Source organism: Grammomys surdaster, unplaced genomic scaffold (assembly GCF_004785775.1).
Source record: "Grammomys surdaster isolate TR1022 unplaced genomic scaffold, NIH_TR_1.0 127, whole genome shotgun sequence".
Classification (NCBI taxonomy): domain Eukaryota; kingdom Metazoa; phylum Chordata; class Mammalia; order Rodentia; family Muridae; genus Grammomys; species Grammomys surdaster.
The window spans coordinates 9,894,477-9,919,606 of NW_021604585.1; the positions used below are offsets into that span (position 1 = coordinate 9,894,477).

At 49.2% G+C, this 25,130-nt stretch overlaps 1 protein-coding gene across 1 annotated transcript in view; it reads left to right on the forward strand.

Moving 5' to 3' along the window:
- Positions 1–25,130, forward strand: part of Galnt16 (polypeptide N-acetylgalactosaminyltransferase 16) — an 86,258-nt gene that overhangs the window by 55,656 nt on the left and 5,472 nt on the right. The window contains exons 3-14 of the mRNA XM_028789117.1: positions 1,619–1,717; positions 2,301–2,368; positions 3,411–3,476; positions 5,602–5,723; positions 8,103–8,190; positions 10,375–10,459; positions 10,757–10,860; positions 14,999–15,125; positions 16,885–16,977; positions 18,396–18,479; positions 23,767–23,908; positions 24,703–24,828. Of these exons, the coding sequence (XP_028644950.1) occupies positions 1,619–1,717; positions 2,301–2,368; positions 3,411–3,476; positions 5,602–5,723; positions 8,103–8,190; positions 10,375–10,459; positions 10,757–10,860; positions 14,999–15,125; positions 16,885–16,977; positions 18,396–18,479; positions 23,767–23,908; positions 24,703–24,828 (1,204 nt within the window). The remainder of the gene's footprint in view (positions 1–1,618; positions 1,718–2,300; positions 2,369–3,410; positions 3,477–5,601; positions 5,724–8,102; positions 8,191–10,374; positions 10,460–10,756; positions 10,861–14,998; positions 15,126–16,884; positions 16,978–18,395; positions 18,480–23,766; positions 23,909–24,702; positions 24,829–25,130) is intronic.

Below are 25,130 nucleotides of genomic sequence, written 5' to 3' on the forward strand. Positions count from 1 at the left end.
GTATTCGCTGAGAAACTAAAAGGGGAAGGCTGCTGGGCCTGTGCACATCCAGGACTGTGGTGGGTTGATGAGATGCCATGTGCTAGGTCCTCCCAAAGGGCTGAGGTAGAGCAGCAAGTGTGCACACATGCACACTTGAGCAGAGGGAGCATAGGCCTGGTAAAGCCAGTGTGCTACTGCAAACCTTGCCTTGCCAGGATATAGCTTCTGCTGGACTCTGTGCTGCAGGCTAGCTCCTGGTTCTGTCATCTGTCTGGGACGCTGACTAGGAAACTACATGGGGCAGACTTGTTGGGAACATGAGCAAACCTCTGCAAACATAGATGTGGGACAGCCTCTTGGACAACTCCTGGCTCCTGGGAATTGAGCCCTACACGTCAACTAAATCCCAGAAGAATGGAGGTGTGGGGGAAATTCACGTTCACCCTCCAGACAAGTGTGGGAGGTTTGCCTCCTTCAAGGAGAGGAAGAGATTATTATCTAGCTTCTCTCCTTAGACATGTGTCTGGGGACAAGGACAGAGAGAACTGGGGCTCTGGAGGTCTGTGTCCCCCCTGGGAGCAGGCACTTGGACAGCCTGGCTTCTGGGAGCAGAAGAGAGACCCTCCCCCACAGCCCTCTCAAGAAAGATATTTTACAGCTTCTCAGGATTTCTCCCTGGGGTCTCACACGAGCAGCGAGACTCCCTGCCTGTCTGACCTGGCCTCTCTGCAGGGCAGGATATGGGTCTGGGAATTCACACTGTGAGCTACTGTCAGTGGAGTGGACGCTGTAATGAAAAAATAGCCATTGCTGGAGTAGTGTAATCAAGAACATCGCTTAGGAAAACCAGCGGAGGCGGCTGCCTTCCAGCGGTTTGGAGCCAGGAATGAATGCATTCACAGAAGCGATAGATAGGGAGGAAGGCCGGCAGGAATGAAAGTTTTAATTCCTCTTGCTGAGATGAGGGGGAGTCGTGGTCCAAAGACAGGGTCTGGGAGCCTGGGAGGGAGCAGAGTGGCAGGGACTGCCCTTGGTGTCTTCTGGGAAGCCGTTGTCCTGCAGGCTTGCCCCTGCCTCATAGCTCTTGCAGGGCTGTTAGTGCTATAGAGAGTGGGAGGGAAATCCTTCCACCTCCATCCTACAGGCAGAGTGGGAGGAATTTCTGACCAGATTCTACGAGAGCTGGGAGACAGGGAGGAAAAAGCATCAGAGTGTGAGAAGGCAAAAGGAAGGTGGTTTTCTCTCCCCAGCACCCCACCTCGTCCCACTGGTCTACCCCATCAGCAGCCTTGCTGTTTGGCTCCTGGCTGTATCCTGGGGCCTATACATAGACCCTAAACCTCCCCAAAAGTCAGTGCATGTGTACAGTGGTACTTTAGGTTTTTGGCTTAGGACAACTCCTCAATCTGCAGCTTCCTTCCTGGACCCCAGGCCAGGCAGCAAGTGGGTGCTGGGCCCTTGTGGGATGGAGCATCACGTTGGGGGCAGGCTTTATCCTAGCTTCGAGAATACCTTCTGCCTTACAGAACTGTCCCTATAGAAAAGCACTAAGCGGCCTAAGCGTGCCGACACTGTTCACCTCTGATCCCCTTCACCTCTGACCCCCTTCACCTCTGACTCCTTGTCCTCTTCTCAGTTGTCCATCCTTGTCCTATTCCTCGGACCTGCCAGCCACCAGTGTCATCATCACCTTCCACAACGAGGCCCGCTCCACCCTCCTGCGCACAGTAAAGAGGTAACCCCCTCACCCTTATGGGCTGCCGTCTCAGTGGCTCTGTCCCATAAGGTCTCTGGTGGCCTGTGGAGTTTCTGACTAGACAGGACCTGTTGTCCGGGAGAATATGCAGACACTAAGGAAACCAGCAAGCACAGGGAGGCTAAGTCTTGTCCTTCCAAGAAGCTAGGCCTGATGAATCTTTTGGGAGACCCAAGAAGTCAAAAGTAAGAAGTCAAACCCAAGGTCAAAACTAAGAAGGCAGACATGCAGCAGGCTCTGAGTGGAGGGAGGCAGGGATAGACATGAGGCCTTAGAAAGCTGGGTATCAACACAGCAGGTACCTGGTAACCATCAGAGAGAGACAGTCCCCTCCTGCGTACAGCCCACCTCCCCAGTACACTTAGATGCACGTGTGACTCAGGAAGGAGTACCCAGCAACAGTACTTGGAGTGATGAGGCCTGGGTATCCTCTCCCAGAGAGAGACAGGCCCCCTCCCAGCCATGGGGGTGGGCAGGAGCCTCCATGGTGAGAGAGGCTTTTTCAGGGTTGTGTGAAAAAGAGTGACTGCAGGCTCATTTTCTGTGCCCGCTGCTCCTCCAGCGTTCTGAACCGGACTCCTGCCAGCTTGATTCAGGAGATCATCTTAGTGGACGACTTCAGTTCGGATCGTAAGTATCCATCTTCCCTTTGTGTGCCCCGCTCTGTGCCCCATCCTGGCTGCTCCCCCAGCTGCTGAGATGAGCTCTCTGCTGCCATCCTGGTTCTCACACATGGCCCTCCGTCAAGCAGCGAGTCATTGAAGATTCTCCATCCTGGACCCCAACATAGGGCAAGAGTGGCATGATTGAAATGACACACCCATGAGATGACATTAAAAAACAAAAATAAAAACAAACGAACTGAAGCAAGGGGCGAGGAGCTGCCTCAGTAGAGAAGGTGCTTGCTGTGCAGTCATGAAGAACTGAGATTAGACATCCAGCACACATGGAAAAAGCCAAGTGCCGAATGTGCATCCGTCAGCCAGTGCTCAGGGAAGTGAGGGCAGTGGATGGTGGGGGCCTCACCGGTCAGGCAGTCTAACCAAAACTATGAACTCCAAGGGCAAAGAGATAGAGAGCCTGTCTCAGAAAATAAGGCAAAGAGGTAAAGAATAAAGAGAAAGACACCTGAGGCCAACCTCTGGCCTCCATGCCTACTCACATGAGCAAGCACACTCAGACAGACAGACAGACAGACACACACACACACACACACACACATACCCCTGGCACAATATCTACAGCATCCTTCATAGTTATAACCGACATAAAAGAGTCTCTTTCAGCCGGGCAGTGGTAGCCCACGCCCTTAATCCCAGCACTTGGGAGACAGAGGCAGGCGGATTTCTGAGTTTGAGGCCAGCCTGGTCTACAGAGTGAGTTCCGGGACAGCCAGGGCTACACAGAGAAGCCCTGTCTCGAAAAACCAAAAGAGAGAGGAGAGAGACAGAGAGAGAGAGAGAGAGAGAGAGAGAGAGAGAGAGAGAGAGAGAGAGACTCTTTCAATATACCAGGCACTCTCTGGTGTCCCCTGGGCTAGAGTTGGGTTCCTAGACACTAATGGTTCTCACACAGCCCACGAGTGGGGACAGAGCTATCCTTCAGCCATGAGAACCAGTGTGATCTGATGCCCATATCTAAATGAGCTTGCTTTCCTCCCCTCTGCCCTCAGCTGAAGACTGTTTGCTCCTGACCAGGATCCCCAAGGTCAAGTGCCTTCGAAATGACAAGCGGGAAGGTGAGCGCTGGATCTGTGTCCCGGTGGTCTTCTACCTCTTGACTCCTGTGCTGGGCACTGCATTATCCTAAGACTCTTCGGTCTGCCTTGCTTCTCTCTTCTGAGAAATGGGACGGTGCTGGCACTCTTCTACCTTACAGGGTTGTATACGGATGAACAAAAGTCTTGTGATAGAAAGCCCCGAGAAAAACGGGAGGGAAGGAGAAAGGTGTGACCAATCAGGGAGTGCGTTGGAACATCAGTGATAGCACAGTGTGATATCTAGATGCCTAGAAATCACAAGAGAAGTCCCAAGCACAGTTCCTGTCCTAGGAATGTTTAATATGAACCCAGGGGCATCAGAATGACCCTGACCACAGTCAAGTTATGTTTCTGTGAATACTGTGGTGATGGAAGAGAGCGAGTAGGGTGGGCAGGAAAGACTTCTGTGGCAGAGTGGGCCTCAATGTGGGGAGAAATAGGCCTCAACATGGAGAAGAATAGCAGGCCCCTCAAGACATGGGTGATAGGCAGAGAGCAAAGGAGGGCATGGCAGGCCAAGCACACTGCAGTCAAGGGCTGTGGCAGACATTGCCTGTGCTGACATTCTTATCCTTAGGGATGACAGCCGTTGCTCCCATTCCGCCCACAGAGAACCGAGGCGTCGAGAGGCTCTGTAGTTTTCCAAAAGTAGTAAATGGAGGGGCCAGGATTCCAGCCTGGGAGACACACTCAAGGGCCAGTCTTTTAGTGCCTCTCTCTGTTCTTCCTGTCAGAATCCAGGCCTGGCCAGCAGGCGTAGTAAACTGGGAGGCTTGAGGTGAAAGCAGATCTTGAAAGGTAGAGCATTCTTAGACTTGATAAGGCAGATACCAGGGAGCCATGAAGCTCTTAGAGTGAGAGAAATATGTTGTAGATATTATATGAGCAAGGCCATTTAAGCCATAAGGATATTGGTGAGTGAACGCTTCAGACTGTCATGGAAGAGGCTGAAGAGAAATGTCTTTCCAGTAGAGACTATCAGGCTTGGAAATGTTGTCTAGGATTTTGCCTACAGTGGATGAAAATTTATGGTCACGTGCTTCCTCTATTCCTTTAAGAAGAAAGGTAAGACTTCGGCCTTTTGGATTGATGGCTGGTTAAGTAGAGGCAGAGTGATAAACAGGGTATGGGCAGGGAAGTGTCTCTCCAGAAAGTGACCTATATCCAGAGATCTCAGCATGGGGACTCTTCCCTTCCCACAGCTCACAGAACATGGGTGGTTGCTCTGGCTATCCTGACAGACAGCTCTCTGCCACCAGCCCTTAGCAGAATAGCCCTCAGCAGCCAGTTAGTAAGCAGTTAGTGAAGCCACTAGGAAATGAAGATAGGGGACAGAAGAACCCAATGCATGTGGGTCCTCTGGTACCAGGCTCTCTCCTTGCTCTACTCTTAGATGTGACAGGCTGGGTTATGGTGGCTTCTAATCTTCTAGGTAAGAAAGAAACTGAGGCTTAGGGGTGGGACTGTAGCTCAGTGGAAGAGTTTTTATCTAACATGTGCAAGACCCAGTGTTTGATCCCCAGGAAAGAGAGGAAGAAGAGTGGGAAGGAAGAAAGGAAAGAAAGGAGGAAAGGAAGAAGAATGGGAGGGAGAAAAGAAGGGAAGGAGAAAGGAAGAAAGGGTGGGAGGGGAGGAGGGAGGGAGGGAGGGAGGGGAGAAGGAAGGAAGGAAGGAAGGAAGGAAGGAAGGAAGGAAGGAAGGAATGAAGGAAAGAAGGAAAGAAGGAAGGAAGGAAACCGAGCAAGGCTCAGAGAGATTAAACAACAAACTCAAGGTGAGTGAATGGCTGACATACAAACCCAAGCCCTGCTCAGTCAAGATGATTGTCTCCCTGTCACATCTGGCTGTGCAGCTGTAGAGAACCATGAAGGTTCTCAAAGAGACAGGTTTTTTTTCATCTGGTCTGTGACTCAGTCAGCTTGGCAGGCTATCTGCATCTAGGGCATTGAGGGGCCCTAAATGACCATGAAGGAAAGATATAGAGGCACAAAGAGGTGGCTAGCCACAGTAGCTCAAAGATCTCAGCCCCTGAAGCAGTGAGGACCCTGGGACTTTGGGGGACACTGATAGGGTGGTGACTCAGCCCCTTCCTTTCCCTTTGCAGGACTGATCCGGTCCCGGGTTCGTGGGGCAGATGTGGCAGGAGCCACAGTTCTCACTTTTCTGGATAGTCACTGCGAGGTGAATGTGGAGTGGCTACAGCCGATGCTGCAGCGGGTGATGGAGGTGAGGCCCCTTTCTGTGGGAGCTGGATCCCTTCAGGAGATGCTCTTGGTATTCACAGCCTTCACTCTCTGCAGAGCTAGGCTGGAATTGCAGGAGGCCTCAGGGTCTGCTTCTCCCAAGAGACCCCACCCACCCAGCTGTCTCTCCTGAAACATGAGTGTGATTGTCATGTTTTTCCCCCGCTGAGGGATGAGAATCCCATTGCACGGGAGTTTGGTGAACCAAGAAGCTCACACTGTGATGGGTGCACAGGATCCTGGGCTGGGGGAGTTTGTGGTCAGGCTGGAAACTTGATGGAAGCAGGGCAGACTGGAATTCTCCAAGACAGGAGAGGAAGGAGCAGGAGGCCCTGCCATGTGTCTGCTGTTCATCAGGATGGGCTGACAGAACCATAAGAGGCAGGTAGCCCCGCCTGGGTGTGGTGTGTGTGCCTATAATCCCAATATTCGGCAAGAGGATCATGCCTGAGTCCAGACAAGCCTGGATTGCATTGTGAAAGGAAGGGAAGAAGAGGGAGGAGGAAGGAGAGGGGGAAGAGAAGGAGGAAGGGGAGACAAAGAAGAAAAACAGCACCATTTTTAAAACAGACAACGGATTTAAGAGAACATTTGTTTAAAGAATTACAAATGGCCACACACAAATAAAAGTAACTCATGGGTTCATCGTTTGGGAAATGTGATCGTACCTCATACTTACAAGGAAGGCCAAAGTCAAAAGACAATACCAAGTGTTGTCAGGCTGCCTACACATGGGAGCCCTTACACATTGCTGGTGGTAGTGTCAAACAGAGCAGAGGCTTTGAAAGACATGCTGGCAAGTCCCCATGTGACCCAGCAGTTCCCCTGCTAGATATAGACCCTGGGAAAATAAAAGTAGAACTGTTTCCACACAAAAACTACACATGTGTTCTGGGCCATTGCTAAAGCAGCTAAGAAGCTGTGGTATACCCATATAGTAGAATATTATCCAGCCAGGAAAACAAAAGTACCAATATTAGTTACAATGTATCTTGTCTTTGAAAACCTGTGAGATGAAAGAAAGATAGTCAAGAAGGCTGTATATTATATGATTCCCACCTGTAGGTCAGGTCCAAAGCTAGAAAAATCCATAGAAATAGAAAGTAGGTTAGGGTTGTTTTTTTTTTTGAGGGAGGGGGTGATAAAGTGTTCTAAAATTAGATAATGATGGTTAGTCTACTGTGTGAATACGGAAGTTCTCGGAATTGTACTTTTAAATACAAATTATCAATTTTGTAGCATATGAATTCCATCTCAATGACAGAGTCTGAACAGGGAGAGGCTGGTTCCCTAGGGAGCACAGAAAGGGTATAGTCACTTCCCTGGTCAGCCATTGTCCAGGTTTTGAATACACAAGCCATGTGTGTGAACTAAGGGGTTTCCAATTAGGCACAGAAGGGCTTGGGAGCCAGGGCATAAAGGTGCTTGCCACTGAGCCTGCGGGCTTCAGTTCGATTCCTGGAACCCACATTAGATGAGGAGAACTGATTGCAGCATACATGCATGCCGTGACAGCCTTGTGCATACTCATAAATAGGTAGGTAGGTAGGTAGGTAGGTAGGTAGGTAGGTAAAAATGGATGTAAAAAAATTTTTAGAGTGGCTTTGTCATTGTTGTCCTGCTGTGTAGCCCAGGCTGGCCTTGAATACACCATCCTTCTGCTTCAGCCTTGCGAATGCTTGAGTAAACAAGCATGTGCCATCACATCTGGCTGGGATAAGAGGGTATTAGAATTGAAAGCAGAGTGGGGGTCAGGGAAAGAAGGCTCTAGTCTATGCCCCTCGGTGGAGTGTTGAAAGAGTCTACCAACTGTGGTTGAGATTTCCTGGGGTATACTACATGATTTATTCCCATTCCAGAAATCAGGGAAGTTTGTATTATACACCACTATTTTGAAATTGGATTTGCGTTCTGGGAGGTGATTGACTTTAAAGCAGAACTCTACAGTCCCTGGCCCTGCCCTGTTGGTGCCCGTCTGAGGAGATTCAACTCCAGAAGGTAGAGAGATGGCTAGCAGAGCACAGAACAGCTCAGAGCTGCAGCAGGAGAGCCAGCCTGTGCAGTGGCTGAGTCGCTGTCCCAGGATAGTCTAGATCATGACGGTGAGAGGAAGGCATCCTGCAGCAGTCAGAGAGGGTGTCACAGAGCAGGAGAGATCCCAGGAGGGCTCAAAATGACATGAGAGGAAGAGAGGGAAGACTAGCACTGTGCCTGGAGATGGGTGTGTATGGTGATCTAGTCCAGCCTGAGGTCTTCCAGGAGCCTGGGGACCCATGTTCCTGAGGTCCCTCTGCAGAGCAGGGAGCTGGGCCTCTTTGTGTAGAAGCCCCTGACCTCATACCTTCCCATCTTCCTCTTCTAGGACCACACCCGTGTGGTGAGCCCCATCATCGACGTCATCAGCCTAGACAATTTTGCCTACCTTGCAGCATCTGCAGATCTTCGAGGAGGTGGGTCCTGCTCCTCAGGAAGGGCCCCTAGGTTTGAAGAGAGGCAGGCAAAAGCAGGCACAAGCCCTGGCTCAGGTGCTCTCCCGAGTCTCACTCCGCCAGTCCTTCCTAGGAGAAGATGAGGGAGAAGGAGAGCCTGGGTTTGTAATTGCTTCACACACAGTCAGAGGTGGGGCCAGCTCGTCAGCCATTCCTTCCCCTCGTCACCGGCACACTCCTCCCTAGTGCTGCTGGTCCAGGGAGCTTGGCCAAAGGCCTAGGGGAAGTCTTTTGGAGAGTTGTCTGGACAGGAAGAACAAGAGCCTGTGGCCTCTCCTGAATTCTTAATACACACCCTAGAGGCCGTCAACAACAGCCACCCACCACATTTGCTACTGAGCCTTGAAAAGCACCTAGTCAGATTTGCTGTGGGCTGCTAAGTACATAAAACCCACAGCAGTGGTTAGGATTCTAGTGTGGACAAATGTAAACCATCTCATTGGTGGTTTGTATTGATTACATGCCGAAATGTTTTGTATAGACTGTATTAAGACTGTTTTATTCAAATTAACTTCATGTTGCTGTTTTATGTAACTCCTAGGCTGTTTTAAAAAAAAATAGTTAATTCATTTATTTACATTTTACATGTGTGTATGTGTACCATGCGCATGCCATGTTCACAGACGTCAGAAGAGGGCATCTGATGCCCTGAAACTGGAGTTACAGATGGTCATGAACCACCACATACAAACTGGAAACGGAACCTGACTCCTCTGAAGAGCCGCACATGCTCACAACTGCTGAGCAACTGCTCTAACCCAGAGCTTCTCAACCTGTGGGTGGAGCGTATCAGAACCCTGCATTTCAGATGTTTACAGTATAATTTTAACAATATCAAAACTATAGTTATGAAGAGGCAACAAAATAATTTTATGATGGGGGAGGGGTCACTACAACATAAGGAACTGTGTTAAAGGGCCCACCGTTAGGAAGGTTGGGAACCACTACCCTAGCGTCTTCTGGACTGGTTTAGATGACAGATGTTGCTTGAGCTGGTGGCTTGCTTTTATTTCCTTTTTGAAAACCGTGGATTCCTGGCATTGAGCTGCCTAATTCAGGTGACAGTAGCCACGCATGGCTTTTTAAATTAATTAATATTAAATAAGATTTACAATTAAATTCCTTAGTTGTCCTGGCTACGTTTCAAGTGCTTAACCCATATTAGGTTTTGGCAGCCACACAAAGTTTTGGTGACCCCACTGAGCTATATAGATATGAAACATATCTGTTATACAGAAAGTTCTGGTGGATACTGCTGCTCTAGAGAGTCTGTTACTGGGAACTAGTGGGTGTGGGGGATGGGTCTTCTCTAAGGCTTGGTTAGACACTAAATAGACCCAACCAGGAGCTAGACCTTGAAGCTGGGTTAGATCCTAAAGGAAGCCAGCCATTTCCGCTCTGAGAAGCCACCTCAGGGCCTTTGTACTTTGTCTTCATTACTTTCCTATGGCTGTGACAAAACACCATGACCAAGGCAACTTATACAAGGAAGCATTTATTTGGGGCTCACGATTCCAGAGGATGAGTCCATCACTATCACAGTGGGAAGCGTGGCAGCAGGCAGGCACGCATGGTGATGGAGCAGTAGCTGAGAGCTTACAGATGATCCAAAAGCAAGAGAGAACGAGCTGGGCCTGGCATGGGCTTTTAAAACCTGGAAGCCCGCCCCTGGGGGCATACTTCCTCCAACAAGGCCACAGCTCCTAAACCTCCCAGAAAAGTTTCATCTGGGGACCAAGTGTTCAGATAGATAGATAGATAGTGTTCAGATAGATAGCCTATGAAGTCATTCTGGTTCAAACCAGCACCCACTTGCTGCTGCCCGTGTCTGGAATTCCTCTTTCCCAGATGTTCATATGGATTGTATTCTTTATTAGGATCCTTTATCAAAAAGCATCTTGTGGGTGAGCCTTGCCGTTGCTATAATATGGATACCTCACCTTAATTTTCTATTTTTAGCACTTTGCAAAATATACTTTGTAGCATTGGTCTTCTCAGTAGTCTGGCAGCATATGAGGTAGGCACATGTTTCTGTGTGAGTAACTGAACAATGGCTTCCACCACCCCACTCTGATCAGAAGAGACTAAGGACTGGAGAAGAAAGTCCAAAGCCCTCAGGGGGCTCTCACTCTGCTTTGCCTGTAGGATTCGACTGGAGTCTGCATTTCAAGTGGGAGCAGATCCCACTGGAGCAGAAGATGACCCGGACAGACCCCACTAAACCCATCAGGTCAGGCTGACCTCTTTGGGGAGCCCTCCTTCCTGCATCAGGGGCCTGGGAGGCTCTTTGGAGGGTGTATCATCACTAGGGCTCCCAAGGGTGTCCAGTCTAGTGGTGACTCTGTCTGAGCCCTCAGACCTGCCTGTAAGAACAGAGGGAACTGATACCATGGGGATAGTTTTGAGGTCCCTGAGAGCTGGCAAGGCCTCCTGCCTCAGCGACTCTGCAGGAAGCAACTTGGGGCCAGAAGAGAGGCTGCTGGTTTCCACATTTCACAGATGCACCTTCGTTCTCTGTATCCCCCAGGACACCTGTTATAGCTGGAGGAATCTTCGTGATTGACAAGTCCTGGTTTAACCACTTGGGAAAGTATGATGCCCAGATGGACATTTGGGGAGGAGAGAATTTTGGTGAGTCAATAAATTAGTAATAGTAAAAACACAAGAGCAATACCGAAGCCCAGACACAGCAGTCTATACGTCAGGGCCTGGTCTTAAAGATATGACATTGTTTGAAATCATTTAATTGTCCTATATTACTCTGAGGTAATTGTCTCCATTTTCCTGTTTAAAAAGCTGAACAGATCTGTTCAGCTAGACAAAAAAAAAATTTTAGGTGTCCAGGGAGCCTGTGGCCAAATGGCTAGCCTTATGTGTAGAAACAATAATGACTGAACACAGCTTAACTCTGTGGCTGTTACTCTACCAGAAGGGGTAGGGAGATATACACTAGTGCAGGATGATCGTGTGTAATATGGAGGCAGAAGCCTGGGTACAGCTCTGGCTCGGCTTCTTTGGTCTGTTTGATTTGGAGCACATTAAGCCTCTTTGGGACTGGGTTTCCTCCAGAGCTTGTTTTGAGTAGCGAATGAAGCTATGGCCATTATCACTGTGTGTGAGATCATCAGAACCATGAGGAGGGGGACCTCCTGGGCTGCCTGGAACAGCAAGAGGGAGATGGAACAGAACAAGAGAGGAAGTAGCTCCCCAGAGTGCTCCACATGAGGTTAGAGCCTGGGCTCCAGCATATCTGGTCTGGGTCACTGGGAGAAGCAGTGAACTTGAGTAACCTCAGTTTATTCCCTTGAGAGAAAAAAACAAAACAGAAAGAAACAAATAAACAAAAGAAACAGCAAAACAAGGAAAGAACCCTGCTTCCTGAGGTTCCAGTAGAATAGTTATGAGACTGTGTATATCAGGCCAGACACACACACACACACACACACACACACACACACACACACACACACAAACTGCAAATGCAGCTCCCTGCCTGGGTATTCACTAGGGATTCATATACAATGTGGACCAGATATGAAGACCAGCCAGCACAGTCCTGGGTGGCGCTGTGGCCACAGGGAGCTGTAACCAACCATTCACAGGTCTGAAAGATGGGGAAGCAAGCACCCCTTGGCAGGCACTGTGTTCTATGGGGGTGTGGAGGTGTTGCCCCTCACCAATTTCTATCTGCTGCTGCCTCCTGCTGGCTGCACCTGGATGCCAACAGAAGGAAGCACTAGGGCTCATTCAATCTAAACAGGGGCCTCCCAGGGAAACCGGGGAGGGCAGAGAGTTATCCCAGGGCCCGCAGGAGCAAGGGTAGTTGTCTGGTCCTTCTCTCAAAGCTCCTATTGCAGTTTCCTTTTCCACCTGGCCAGATTTCTAGAGTAGCAGGTACTGGTGGCCTCCCACCCAAGTGACACTAGGACACAGGTAATGGTGTTGCCTTCCTGAGTTCAGTCAGAAAGTACCATGTGTGACGGTCCCTCACAGCAGAGCCCCTGAGGGGTAGTGACGTATTCTCAAGGCCTGTGTGAGGTGTTAAGGCATGAGCCTTGTCCTCTTTTGCTGCACCGGGGAAACAGGTGCAGAGAGGGGCTAACCGGGTGGAAACAGGCACAGGATCTTGTCTCCTCCGGCATTGCTCACAGGAGTAAAAGCTGTGACCTGGAGCCTGTGACCCTTGCTTGCATCATCTCCCTGCTTCTTGTGTCTGGAGTCCTAGTGACCTGCTTTGTGTCCTGGTCTCAGCCTGAAGGCTGGATAAGGCCTAGCCTTCTAGCATGAAGCTGAGGCTGGCCTAGCAGGCTGGACAAGGCCGTGTCTTCCTGCCTGCCTCTCTCTCTCTCTCTCTCTCTCTCTCTCTCTCTCACACACACACACACACACACACACACACACACACACACACACACACACAAACAGGCTGGGAACTGACAGAGAATCCAGTGAATGATCAAATAGCTCACTTCAAACTCTGCCTGAGGCAAGGGCTCCAGGGCTGGGGGAACTTGAAAGGCAGAGCTGAGAGAGGTTCTGGCCAGGCTTCTTGTTCCTCAGAAGAAATTCAAAGAAGTGTCTAGGCTGACTGTGGCCCTCAGAGGGTCAGACGCTGGGCCCATTCTGAGCCCTGAGACTCCTGTCTCTGATGGCTTTGAGCTTTTTAATTCCTTTGTTGAAAGACAGGAGCCACCCAAACTGAGCCATGCTCCTGTGTCCCCTGAGACATCAACAAACAGGAGCTCAGAGGCCACCAGGATGGGACTGGCAGATCCCCACACCTTGAAAGTCACCTTAGGATTTCTTCCTCTGCTCAAACTCTGCAAGGACTTCACGTCCTTCACAGCGACAACCAGAGCTCGATTGCTGGCTCCCATGTTCTTCATGGAAACCCATGCATGCATTCCACTCTCCTCCCATTTCTCAGGCCCTGCCTCACTCATCCCGCCTCGGTTGCCCAGAACTCACAGGCTATGCCTGCTCCTCTGGGTTTGTGACCCTCTGGAAAGTTCTTCCCCTGAGAGTTTCATGACCTGTTTCAGATCTTTGCCAGTTTTAGCTCTCTGCTCTAGTGTCCCCTTTTCAGTTGAAAAAATTTCAAATCGGGACCTGAAGAGATGGCTCAGTGGTTACGAACACTGACTACTCTTCCAGAGGTCCAGAATTTGTTTCCCAGCACCCACATGGCAGCTCATAACTGTCTACAACTCCAGTCCCAAGGGATCCGACACTATCTTCTAGCATCAGACATGCATCTGGCACACAGACATACATGCAAACAAAACACCCAAACACATACAAAATAAAATAATAAAAAAAATTAGTAATTCTAATTAAAGATGTAGCCCCACACCCCCAACTCCACTGTCCCTCCATTTTCTCCCTAGCACTTATCACATATGCTACATGCTCTTCATCTTGTTTCCTTGTAGTTTTGGTTTCCCACCTTTATGAATTTTGCGCACACACACACACACACAAGAGACTAGAACCGTGTACAGCACATAAGAGATGCTCAGTTAACGTTTTCACTAAAGTGTGGCTTGGGCTAGGGAGTGCTCAAAGTTCTTGCCACGCATCTGTGAGGACCAGAGTTCAAATCACCAAAACCAACGTAAATGCCAAGTGGCCCACATGCAATTTCAGTCTTTGAAATGTGAAGATGGATCCCTGGACCCAGTTGGATAGCCAGAGTAGATATATCAGTGAAAACCCCTGCTCACTGAGTAAGTTGGAAAGCAAATGGGGGAAGACTCCTGGCCCCATGCATGTGCACTCGTGCAAGCGCACACATGCACCCCCCCACACACACATATACCACTGTGCCCACACAGATGCACAACACATGCATACCACACAAGCACATACAAGTCAGAGAGAGAGAAAAAAAAACTGATGAATGGCTTGCTAGACAAAGTATGAACTTTGTATAGCAATGTTGCAACTTTGTAGTTCAGTGATCTTGGAGAGGCTTAAAACAAAACAAAACACAACCCAGACTGGGATCAATGATGTGTACCCTTTATCTCTGTACTGAGGGTGGCAGGGGGTGAGGCAGGAGGATTACTTGAGTTCAAGAGTATGCTGCTTGAGCAATATAGACTCCCATCTCAAATAAAACAAGAAAAAGTGACACACATGGTAATCCAAGCACTCATGCTGAAGCAGGAGGATTGCTGAGACTTTAAAGCCAGCTTGAACTATAGGCTGCATAGCAAGTACCAGACCAGACAAAGCAAGACCATACAGGCTGAGTGAGACGAGGCTGACCTCACTAACATACAGAACATAGCAGTTGTATATAGGTGTAGAGGAGGGGGACTCGTGGGGCCAAAGGTTAATTCCAGGAGTCTTCCCCCATCGACTTTCCGACTTACTGCAAGAAGCATGGTCTTCCTAACTCCTGGCTGGCTAGAGCCTGTACTCACGGGCGGGGGGAAAAGATGCCGTCATTTGGTGCATGTTTCCTGTCTGCCTGTGTGTGTTTCTGTTCCTTCAAAGCTTTTATAGGGCTCGTATACAGGGTGTGTGTGTGTGTGTGTGTGTGTGTGTGTGTGTGTGTGTGTGTGATGTAATATGCACATGTATGTATGTGTGCATGGGGTGAGCTTGTGCAAGAAAGTACCCCATTTTATCTCGCACAAGAGCTCACACCCCAGCATGTACTTTCAAGGAGACACCAAAGAGAAAGAAATCTATTCCCTTCCCTCCTTCCTACCCTCACCTGGAGGGATTCCTCCTCGTCTTCTGACACTGTCATCTCCTGCAGAACTCTCCTTCAGGGTATGGATGTGCGGTGGCAGCTTGGAGATTGTGCCCTGCAGCCGAGTGGGCCATGTCTTCAGGAAGCGGCATCCCTACAACTTCCCCGAGGGCAATGCCCTCACCTATATCAGGTAGGTCCCACTGGGAAGCACCCCAGAGGAAGCATGAGATTCCCCTCACTCTAGACTCCCCAGCTAATCACTCATGATGCATGTGCCTCTGGGTTGCAAACCTGTATCTCAGGCCTCAGTTTCTCCATTTGCTGCCCCAGGTCTGACACTCTGGGTATTTCTGAGGATAGAAGATGAACTTGGAGCATTGCCCCTAGGTCTCTCTTGTCTCGAATTCCTTTCTCCACAAGTCTCAGACAAATGGCCAAGTGACCAATATATTACTGTTCTTATTCCTTGAACCTCAGTTGTTGGTCATGGCTGCCAAAGCGCTAACATTGACTTGTCCTGGTACCCAACGATGCATATTCCCAGCCACAGAGGACACTTGATTTCATGGGAGGGTGAACAGTGTCCTGGAAGACCACCCCATGACCCGTGGTCCTGATGGAGTTTTGGGGGGCAGGAGGAGCTGCCCTGCTAAGGTCATGTCTTCCCCTCACCTAGCCATGCTGGTTTGTGTAGGTTGGACCAATGCTTTCCACATCTAACTAATGGATGATCTAAGTTTTGTTTGACTTCTCCCACACCATTAAAAAAAGAAGATTTATTTAGGGATAGATGCCATGTGCATTCCTGATGGCCAGATGAAGGTGCCAAGATCTCTTATAACTGTAGTTTCAAATAGTTATGAGCCACCATGTGGGTGCTGGAAACTGAACCCAAGTCCTCTATAACAGCAACACGCTATTTGTCTAGCCCCCCTTATGCCCCATTTTTATAGTAAAAGTCATATAGAGTTACTGCAAACACACAGGCAGAATCAATACCAATTTTTATATGCAGATGATACTTATATAACATACTTATGATAATAACTTCATGGTATTCAAGAAGAAAGGGGAAGCCATCTTCACTCGTTCTCTCTCCCATTTGTCCGTTCGTCTTTTCAGAAGCAGCTGTTGCATTAAAGCCTTTAAATAAAACTATCTTCTCTTAGTAGTCTACCATGTTAGACTTTACATGCATTCTCATGTGTAGTTTCTATGTAGAGAACCGTATGTTTGCCTTGGCAGGTCGTTGTCATGCCCTCTTTCAGGGTCATGGCTTTCTGGCACTGTATCACAGCTGTCCGTCCTCATCAGCATCACTAGACATGGTCTTTTTTTCCAAGACTCCCTCACTCTCCATTGCATAGAAATATTTTCCTACAGAAGGGCATTTATTTAGCTGCCAGTGTTTTGTTGGGCAACTATTCTTGCTTATGTCCCTTTTGTCCACATAACAGGTCGGTCTTTCAATAGAACAGATTGCTTTGAGTGGAGAGCCTGTCATGGGTCCTGACAGATCACCCTCTGGACAGACCATACCAATTCGTTTTACCCCGAGCCAGTATTGTTTCGCCTGTAAAGCTGGAATTTTTGTTGCTGTCTACTGCATGGATTGAGTGCATCTTCTTTTTTTTATTGTTGATCGACAAACAGCCAGGCCTGATAGCCCAGGCCTGTAGTCCCAGCTACTTCAAAGGCTAAGGCAGGAGGATTGAAGTTTCAAGGATTTCAAGGTCTACAGAGTGACTTTAAGACCAGTCCAGGTAGCTTAGAGAGACCAAGTCTCAGTAAAAGTAAGAGAGGGCTGCGGTTTGAGCTCAGAGCCAGGCAGACATGGGGCTGTGGGTTAAGCCCCCAGCACCACATTTAAAAGCTGTAAGAACTCACACTGACCCACCTCGACTGACCCCCTGTCTGATGACTTGGTTGTGCCCTTTCTCCGCTCTTAGGAACACAAAGCGGACGGCGGAGGTATGGATGGACGAGTACAAGCAGTATTATTATGAGGCTCGGCCCTCAGCCATCGGGAAGGCCTTTGGCAGGTGGGTCCCTCCAACTCCCCTGTCTGTCTCCCCTCACCTATGTGTGCACAACCAGGCAAGTATGAAGTAGACACACACTAGGTAGCCTCTCGGTCCCTAGTAACCGAGTCCTGGTTCTTCTGGCTCCTCTGGACTCTGGGAGGGAGAGTGACTCATGGACAAGACCCTGGTCCTACATACTTCGTGGAGACAGATAAGAAGGGAAGTTTCCCCATCAAAGTTGAACATGTAGTCCATTCAAAACTGCCCTCAGGAAGAGCAGCATCTGAGGTAGTAGTTATGACAGAGCTGTCTGCAAATGGATGTGTTTTCCTCCACACCCATCCGAACCTGTGATCTTTCAGCCTACTTTCCAGTCATGGCCTGAGATGATCACTGTCTAGTTAAGCATTTTGAAAATGCAGATGGATTATAAAATCAATTTAGTGAGGGCTGGAGAGATGGCTCAGTGGTTAAGAGCACTGACTGCACTTCCAGAGGTCCTGAGTTCAAATCCCAGCAACCACATAGTGGCTCACAACCATCTGTAATGAGATCTGATGCCCTCTTCTGGTGTGTCTGAAGACAGCTACTGTGTATTCATATATAATAAATAAATTAAAAAAAAAATCAATTTAGTGAATCAGCATCAGCCTTAAAGAAGAAGATGAGACGGAAATGATAGATGAATTTTGTGCCAAGCAGACTAGAAAATCAGGGTCGATTGCAATCTGTGGAAAGTATTGTTTTCTGAGGCTCATTCCGTTGTACATGTGTGTAGATGTTCGCCCACCTGTGTGTCTGTGGGATGGACGGTGTGCGGATCTCCCTGTTAATCAGTTATAAATGAATCACCCCCTCATTTATTTATTTATTTCTATCCTTAAAAAGAAAAGGATGAGTCACTAAGTACTTAATATTCCCTGAGGCCCTACTCTCATCTAAGCCTAGCATGTCTCCATATCGCCTTTCGATCTTCACAAAAACCCACAGTGAGCTGCTGAGGCCTAGTTTACTCAGATAGGCTATGAAGTTCCTCAGGCGACAGCTGAGGAGGGTGAGATTCAAGCGCCCATCCCAACAGCATATCAGAAGGTTGTGACCTGCCGGACTCCTAAAAGATGTTCACAGCTCGTCCTTCACATTAGACCCTGTCTCCTAAACTGGAAGTGGATGAAATCGTCTCCAAAAGATGAGGGCAGTTTGTACATGCTAACATGGTCTCCAGGGGCAAGAGGCTGGGGGTGAAGTGTGGTCCTGTGAGCTCAGGGAGAAACTGAGAAGAAGACAGAGGAGATATAGGAGGACTGAGTCTTCAGGTCAGATGTTGGTATAGGCTACCTGAGACATGTGGAAAGGGGACTGGTCTCCCTCTGTGGTCCCCTCGGGGCCTGCTTCCCCACATCTTGGTCACTTCCCAATTTTGTCTTTCCCTTCAGTGTGGCCACACGTATCGAGCAGAGGAAGAAGATGGACTGTAAGTCCTTCCGCTGGTACCTGGAGAACGTCTATCCAGAGCTCACGTGAGTGCTGTCCCCTTCCAGGGTGGGGGCCAGTGACCTGCCATGCCCTGAGTCTGGATCTTCCAGCTGCCAGTGTTCGTCTTCCCTCTGAGAGGAGGCATTGCTGAGAGTTATCAGTCAGGCGTGATGTGGCTTCATTTTTACCAAACTGCCTCCCCGACTAGAAATGGATATTATCTCCAAAGGGAGACAACACTGCATTATGCAGCCGAGGCCACGCTGCTTTCCTCACCTTTGACTCTACTCTCTCTCTGCTGGAAACGCATCCCAAGGAGATAAAGTCATCAGAGCACAGAGCTGTTGACCGCAGACCCCGCTGTGGGAAAATGAGATGCAGCTACTGCTTAGGCCTGCCCAGTGGAGATGTCCATTTAAACAAATAGTGTGCACCCATTAGTATGTAATCACAGAAACCCAAATGCACAGGGAAATGTTTGCTCTGGCGAAGAGAAAGCAAAAATGCAAATAGGCTTGTGGCTGTGTGGACCATGTGCTCTGAAGGGGTCTGAGGGAGGAGAGGCAGGACCGCGACTGTGACGGGGGGTGGGCCACCCAGGTCCCTTCTTCCTGATTCTAAATCCTTTCTGGTGTCTTGGTCACATGGCTCATGTCCTCACCTTCTTTAGATTTTGACTCATTTGTCCCCTCCTTGGGGACACTTTGTCTAAACACTAAATTGACAGTCTTCCCTGGCATTCCTCTGAAGCATCACACACACACACACACACACACACACACACACACACACGTACACACACGTACACACACGTACACACACGTACACACACACTCGCGCGCACACACACACTAGCAGGCTAATTTGATGTCATCTCCTGCACTTGCCTAGAAGCTTCCCGAGGCAGAAGAGAAGAAGCCACCGCTCGTTTTGTCCATGGCTCTCCTCCGATCCCTAGAATAGTGCCTATTTTAAAATGAGCATTTTTGAGTGAATAAACGCTAGTGAACAAGACTTGGGGAGTGTGTGGCGTTAGCCTCCTACCCATAGAATAGGCAGCTGGGGAGCTGCTCCTTCTCCTGTTGCTTCCTTCTCTCAAGAGTGCTGTCGTGCCTTTCTGAGGTACTCCACCTTCACTGCCTACAAGTTCTCCGAGGGCATATCCAAGGCCTGGAAAGTTCCCATTGTTAGGTTACAGCCAAGTCCTGGAAAACAGCTAGGTGCTGAACCCAGATAATATAACTCAAAGTTCCAAATACAGCCTGCCTGAAAAGCAGTAAGCCCGAACCAACTGCTGGGAATTTCTAAGAAATTCCTGAACAACAACCCAAACTACACCAGCCTCCTTGGAAGCAAGTTGGCAGCCAAGTAGCTTCAGTCCCTCTGGCCCCTAATTGAGAGGCACAGAGCATCGATCCGTGAGAATGCAGTAAGTGTGCCTTTTTCTGAAGGGCGAGGAGCCCATCCTTGTTTGTATGGCACGTCTGAGACACCAAGGAACTGAGAGTAGCCATGTCTCACCAGTTTCAAGGTTCCTTCCTACATTTGGATGGCATTTTGGATGCTGGGCCAGCTAGAGGAGCTAAGGAGCCTGTGGCAAGGGATTCTGGGGAGATAGAACTAGGTCCTTCCTCTCCTCACCCCAGACCTTCACCCCAGTCAAAGAAGTGCTCTAACCCAAACCTGAATCCATCCCAAGATAGGGCGTCCTATTCTGTGCGCCTCATGAAATCAAGAGAATGTGGCTTCTGCTGTTGGTCCTGTGGCTTCTTCCTAGCTAGCTGGCTCAGCTCTAGGTCAAAGCGGAAGGAGCCAGAGGTAGGTCAAACTCACGTCAATGCCCCTTCACATGGAGGATCTGTAGATTCCCCACAGGACTCAGGTCAAAGTCCGAGAAGGCTAAAAGAGCTTCCAGTTTGCTAGACCGGCCTGCAGTCCTGCCATAGCGCTGCTCGGAGTCCAGGCCTAGCTTCAGCTGGCCTGCTAACTCATCACTTTCATTAGGACTGTCCCAAACAGCAATGCAGACTGCATGGCACCATTATAGGGTGCTAGTCACATAGCGGCCACTGGAGACTCCTTGCAAGAACTTTAAGCAGATGGCAGGAAGCATTCTAACCAAATAGTATGCTGTAACAGAACAACCTCCCAGTAGGTGGAATACGGCAACTTGTGCAGTGAATGTTACCTGTATTTCTATGAAGACATTGTGAGGTCTAGTGGTAGGTCCTCCTTAGAGGAGAGTCACTGGGGGGAAGAGGGGCAGACACAGAGGACCACCCATCAACAGGACAGCTTGGTTTGCTCTGCCAGGCAACCAGGGAACATGATGAGGATTGCCATCTGGACATCTAGAACTGCTGTCACAGGGACACAGAGTAGAGATGCTTCTGCTCTTGACATTGCTGCCCAACACAAGTTGCTTCCACAAGCATCCCTGGGCAGAGCCCCCACAGGGCCAGTGCCGCCTCACCTCTGATGAGCTGGCAAGAACATAGGGGGAAGTCAGAATAACCCTGTGCCGCTTGAAGCATTCCCCTGGAGCACAATTCTCAAAGGTCCCAGAAGGCAGCTTGTGTTCCTGCAGAGAGGGAAACCAGCACTCAGGGAGTGTGAAGCTTTTCCTAGGAGGAATTGCAAACTCAGCTCCTTCCAGTGGTCAGAGAGGCAAAGAAAGTAAGTCAAGTAGTGGGGTGAACGGTGGGAGGTGCAGCTCTCCCTTAGGACAAGGGGGTGAGTGTTCCTGGATCCCTGGCTCAGTGAGCCTGATCTTTCCATTTTTTCCAAGAGATGCTAAACTCGGGTTTTACCCTACGACCTTAAAGGTTTTCATTTAAGTGTGTGTGTCTGTGTCTGTGTGTGTGTATACACGTTCAGAAGGGCTTGCTTGTGTGTGTGGAAGTGAAAGGCCAGAGCTGGATGTTCTCCACTGTTACGATCCACCAGATCTCTTGAGACAGGATCTCTCACTGAACTTGGGGTTCACCAGTTGCCTAGACTGGCTTGCTAGCACAGTGAGAAGCTGCCTGTCGCTACCCACTCTCTGCACTAGGGTTACACATACAAGTGACCATACCTGGGTCTACACGGGTGCTGGGATCTGAACTCAGGTCTTTGTTGCATGTGTGGCAGACACTTCATTAATGGAGCCACCTCAGGCCTTTAAAGATGTGAATTCATGTATTTATTTTATGTTGGTGAGGACTCGGATGCTCATGTGGACAAGTCATAGAAGTCAGTTCTCTCCTTCTACCATGTGGGTCCCTCGGATTGAACTCAAGTTGTCCGGCTTAGCAGCAAGTACCTTTACCTCCTAAGCCATCTTGCCAGCAGCCCTCTCATTTTTAAATTGCCAAGTGATTAAAAGCAGCAGTAAGCCCTCTGTGCAGATCAGATGGAATGTGTCTGATGGCCCCATTCAGCACAGGACCTGTAGTTACAGTCTCTGCTCCAGACCTTTACAATAAGTCTGGTTCTGAAGGGACGTCTAGGTGGTTGGGTGCTACTACCAGGGCGTGTGGGGTGTGTGTGTGTGAAGGGAGCTCTCTGTGGCTCCCTGAGAGCAAATCAGTACTGGGATCCCGTGGTCTATTGAACAGCCTGGGGAAGACCTGCTTGGCTGAGATTCTGCAAGGCTGTCCACATTAAGGAATGGCAGACATGTCTCCTCCCAGGGTCCAGGGTCTTTCAAACAAAGGCATTAGGGAGCAGGAAGCATCAGGCCCAGGGTTAGGTACTGAGCACTCCTGGTTCCCTGATGGTTTGTGATAGATGAATAATTCACGGGCCTCTCAAAACCAAGCAAACAACACTGTGTCAGCTACAGATGGCAGCCTCCCTAGGGTTGCTACCCGGAGGTTTCCACTGTACGTGTGCACATGTGTGCGTGTGTTTAAGCATCCTCCCAGCACATGAGATGTTTTAATAATGTGATAGCTTTAAGCCTCCCTCAGCAGCAGGTTTTCTCTCAGACGTTTGTAATGGGTGCAGGGTTTCTATCCTGTGCATGCATCTAGCCCATGCCAGCTGCTGAGTAAGCAGAAATTTCCAGTCCTTTCAGTATCAGTCATTCTGATACGAATATCTTTTAACACAGCCAGTTTATTTTCACTAAATTCCTTAAACTGGCATCCTTTGGCCAAAGACATGCATCCTTTAAGGACTCTGGTGCTTAATTCCACACTGCTTTCTCCCAAAGTTTAGCTAGTTCACTCTCTCAGTGGTGGAGTAAGTCTCACAGGTATTGCCAACACTGGGCTTTGTTTAAAACTCTCTCTCTCATACACATACACACACTCTCTCTCACACACACACACACACACTGTCACACACTCACACTCTCACACACTCACACACACACACTCTTTCTTATACATACACTCTCACACACACTCACACACACACTCACACACGCACTCTTTCTTATACATACATTCTCACACACACACTCACACACACTCTCACTGACACACACACTCTCACACACACACTCACACACACTCTCACACACTCACACACACATTCACACACACACTCTCTCACACACATGCACACACACACTCTCTCATACACACACACTTTCACACAGTCATACACACTCTCTCATACACACACACTCTCACACACTTACACACACAACTCTCTCTCACACACATACATTCACACACACTCTTTCACACACATGCACACACACATTCACACACACACTCTCATACACACACTCACACTCTCACACACACAATCACACACACTCATACACACACTCTCACACAACACTCACACACACTCTCACACACATAGTTACACACACATAGTTATACACACTCTCATACACACACACTCACACACACACACTCACACACACACTCACACACTCTCTCTCTCTCTCTCTCTCTCTCACACACACACACACACACACACACACACACACACACACAGACACAGATATACGGGAAGCAATGATTGCTCTCTAACACGCGTTCTTTAATCACAATGAGACTGAACATATTTAGCTGCTCCAAAATCACCCCTTCACTGTTATTTTGAGTGCTGACGCCACCTTTAACCTCCCAGGTGTCCACTTCCGGGCTGAGGAGTCCATGAATTAAGCCTGAGTGTCTCTTCAGAGTCCCCTGTGTCTCAGGTCTCCATAAGAACCTACTGGGACTGAGGCTCTTCCTGCCTCTGTCAACACTGTTCCCCCCAATTCCCCCGCCCCACTACCTCCCCAGACTGCCAGCCCTAGAGACCTCAGTGACTGTGGCTACCCTCTGGAGGAAAGGGTAAGGAAGCAAGAGAAGAGAAGCAGCCTGACACCACCTTTCTCCTCAGTGTCCCGGTGAAGGAAGTGCTCCCTGGTGTCATTAAGCAAGGAGTCAACTGCTTAGAATCTCAAGGCCAGAACACAGCTGGTGACCTCCTGCTTGGAATGGGGGTCTGCAGAGGGTCTGCCAAGAGCCCTCCGCCAGCCCAGGTAAGCTACTTAGGGCTAAGAACAGAAGGGAGTCTCACAGTGTTGGCTAGGAGTGGGGTTAGGGCTTCTCTCTGCTCATTTTTGTCCCCACTTTCTACACCATCCATAAATCTCCTTCCCAGGGCTCCCCATATTTTGTTCCTGCTATATGCCCATTCTTTTTCATCCCTGGGTCCCTCATTCCTCCACCCCTAAAAGATTTATTTGTGTATGTGAGTACAGTGTCGCTGTCTTCAGACACACCAGAAGAGGGCATCAGATCCTATTACAGATGTTGTGAGCCACCATACGGTTGCTGGGAATTGAACAAAGAACCTCTGGGAAAGAAACCAGTTTTCTTAACCACAGAGCCATCTCTCCAGCCCCTCACTCCGTCTTCTAAAGGAAGAAACGCTGCCCAGTTCTATGCTGGAGTACAGTTTGGATGCAATGGGCTGCAGGTCTCCAGGCCTCTGTTCATAGCTAATGCATGAGTGCCAAACCCGCATCAGCTCTAGAGCAAGTTATGGAGACCCCATCATGGACCCAGCCAGGTCCTGCAGTTCTTCCTTCTTCCCTCTCTCCAGCACCCCTTGGGGCCTCCTTAACTCCCCTCTGGTTAGCTCCAGCTGAGTTTCCTCATCTTAATATTTGACTGTGAACATTTTCTAACATAAGGCAAGATGGAAACTGATACAACGAATACTTTCCTTTAGCTTCTACAGTTATTTGTAAAAAGTCTGAAAATAAAAAAATCCTGGGACTCTTGGCCTAATCACCTGTCTACCCAGAGCTGTCCTCTCCCTGTCTTGCAGGCATGGTTATTTAGTGACCACCTTATCCAGCAGCAGGGGAAATGTCTGGCTGCCACCTCCACCTTAATGTCTTCCCCTGGATCCCCAGTAATATTGCAAGCCTGTAACCCTAAAGAAGGCAAGCAGGTAAGCCTCCACCACCAGGCACAGATGTCCACCAGCCCCAAGGGACAGTGAGCAGTTGTTCCCCGACAGGGGAATCCCAGCTTGAGGCATGTGCTCACAGATAAGCCTCTCGAATGAGAATCTGAGGAGCCTCTGGCACCATGTATGCCCAGCATATCATTTCCCTCATGAGCAGACGCTGCTGCTAAGTGTTTGTTTAACATTAGTCCTGCCAGTCTGGGGGCAGGATCCATTTGTCTTGCTAATGCTGCCTGTCCAGCCTTTGATGACAACTACAAAGCTCAAGTAAGAGCTAGCTGTGA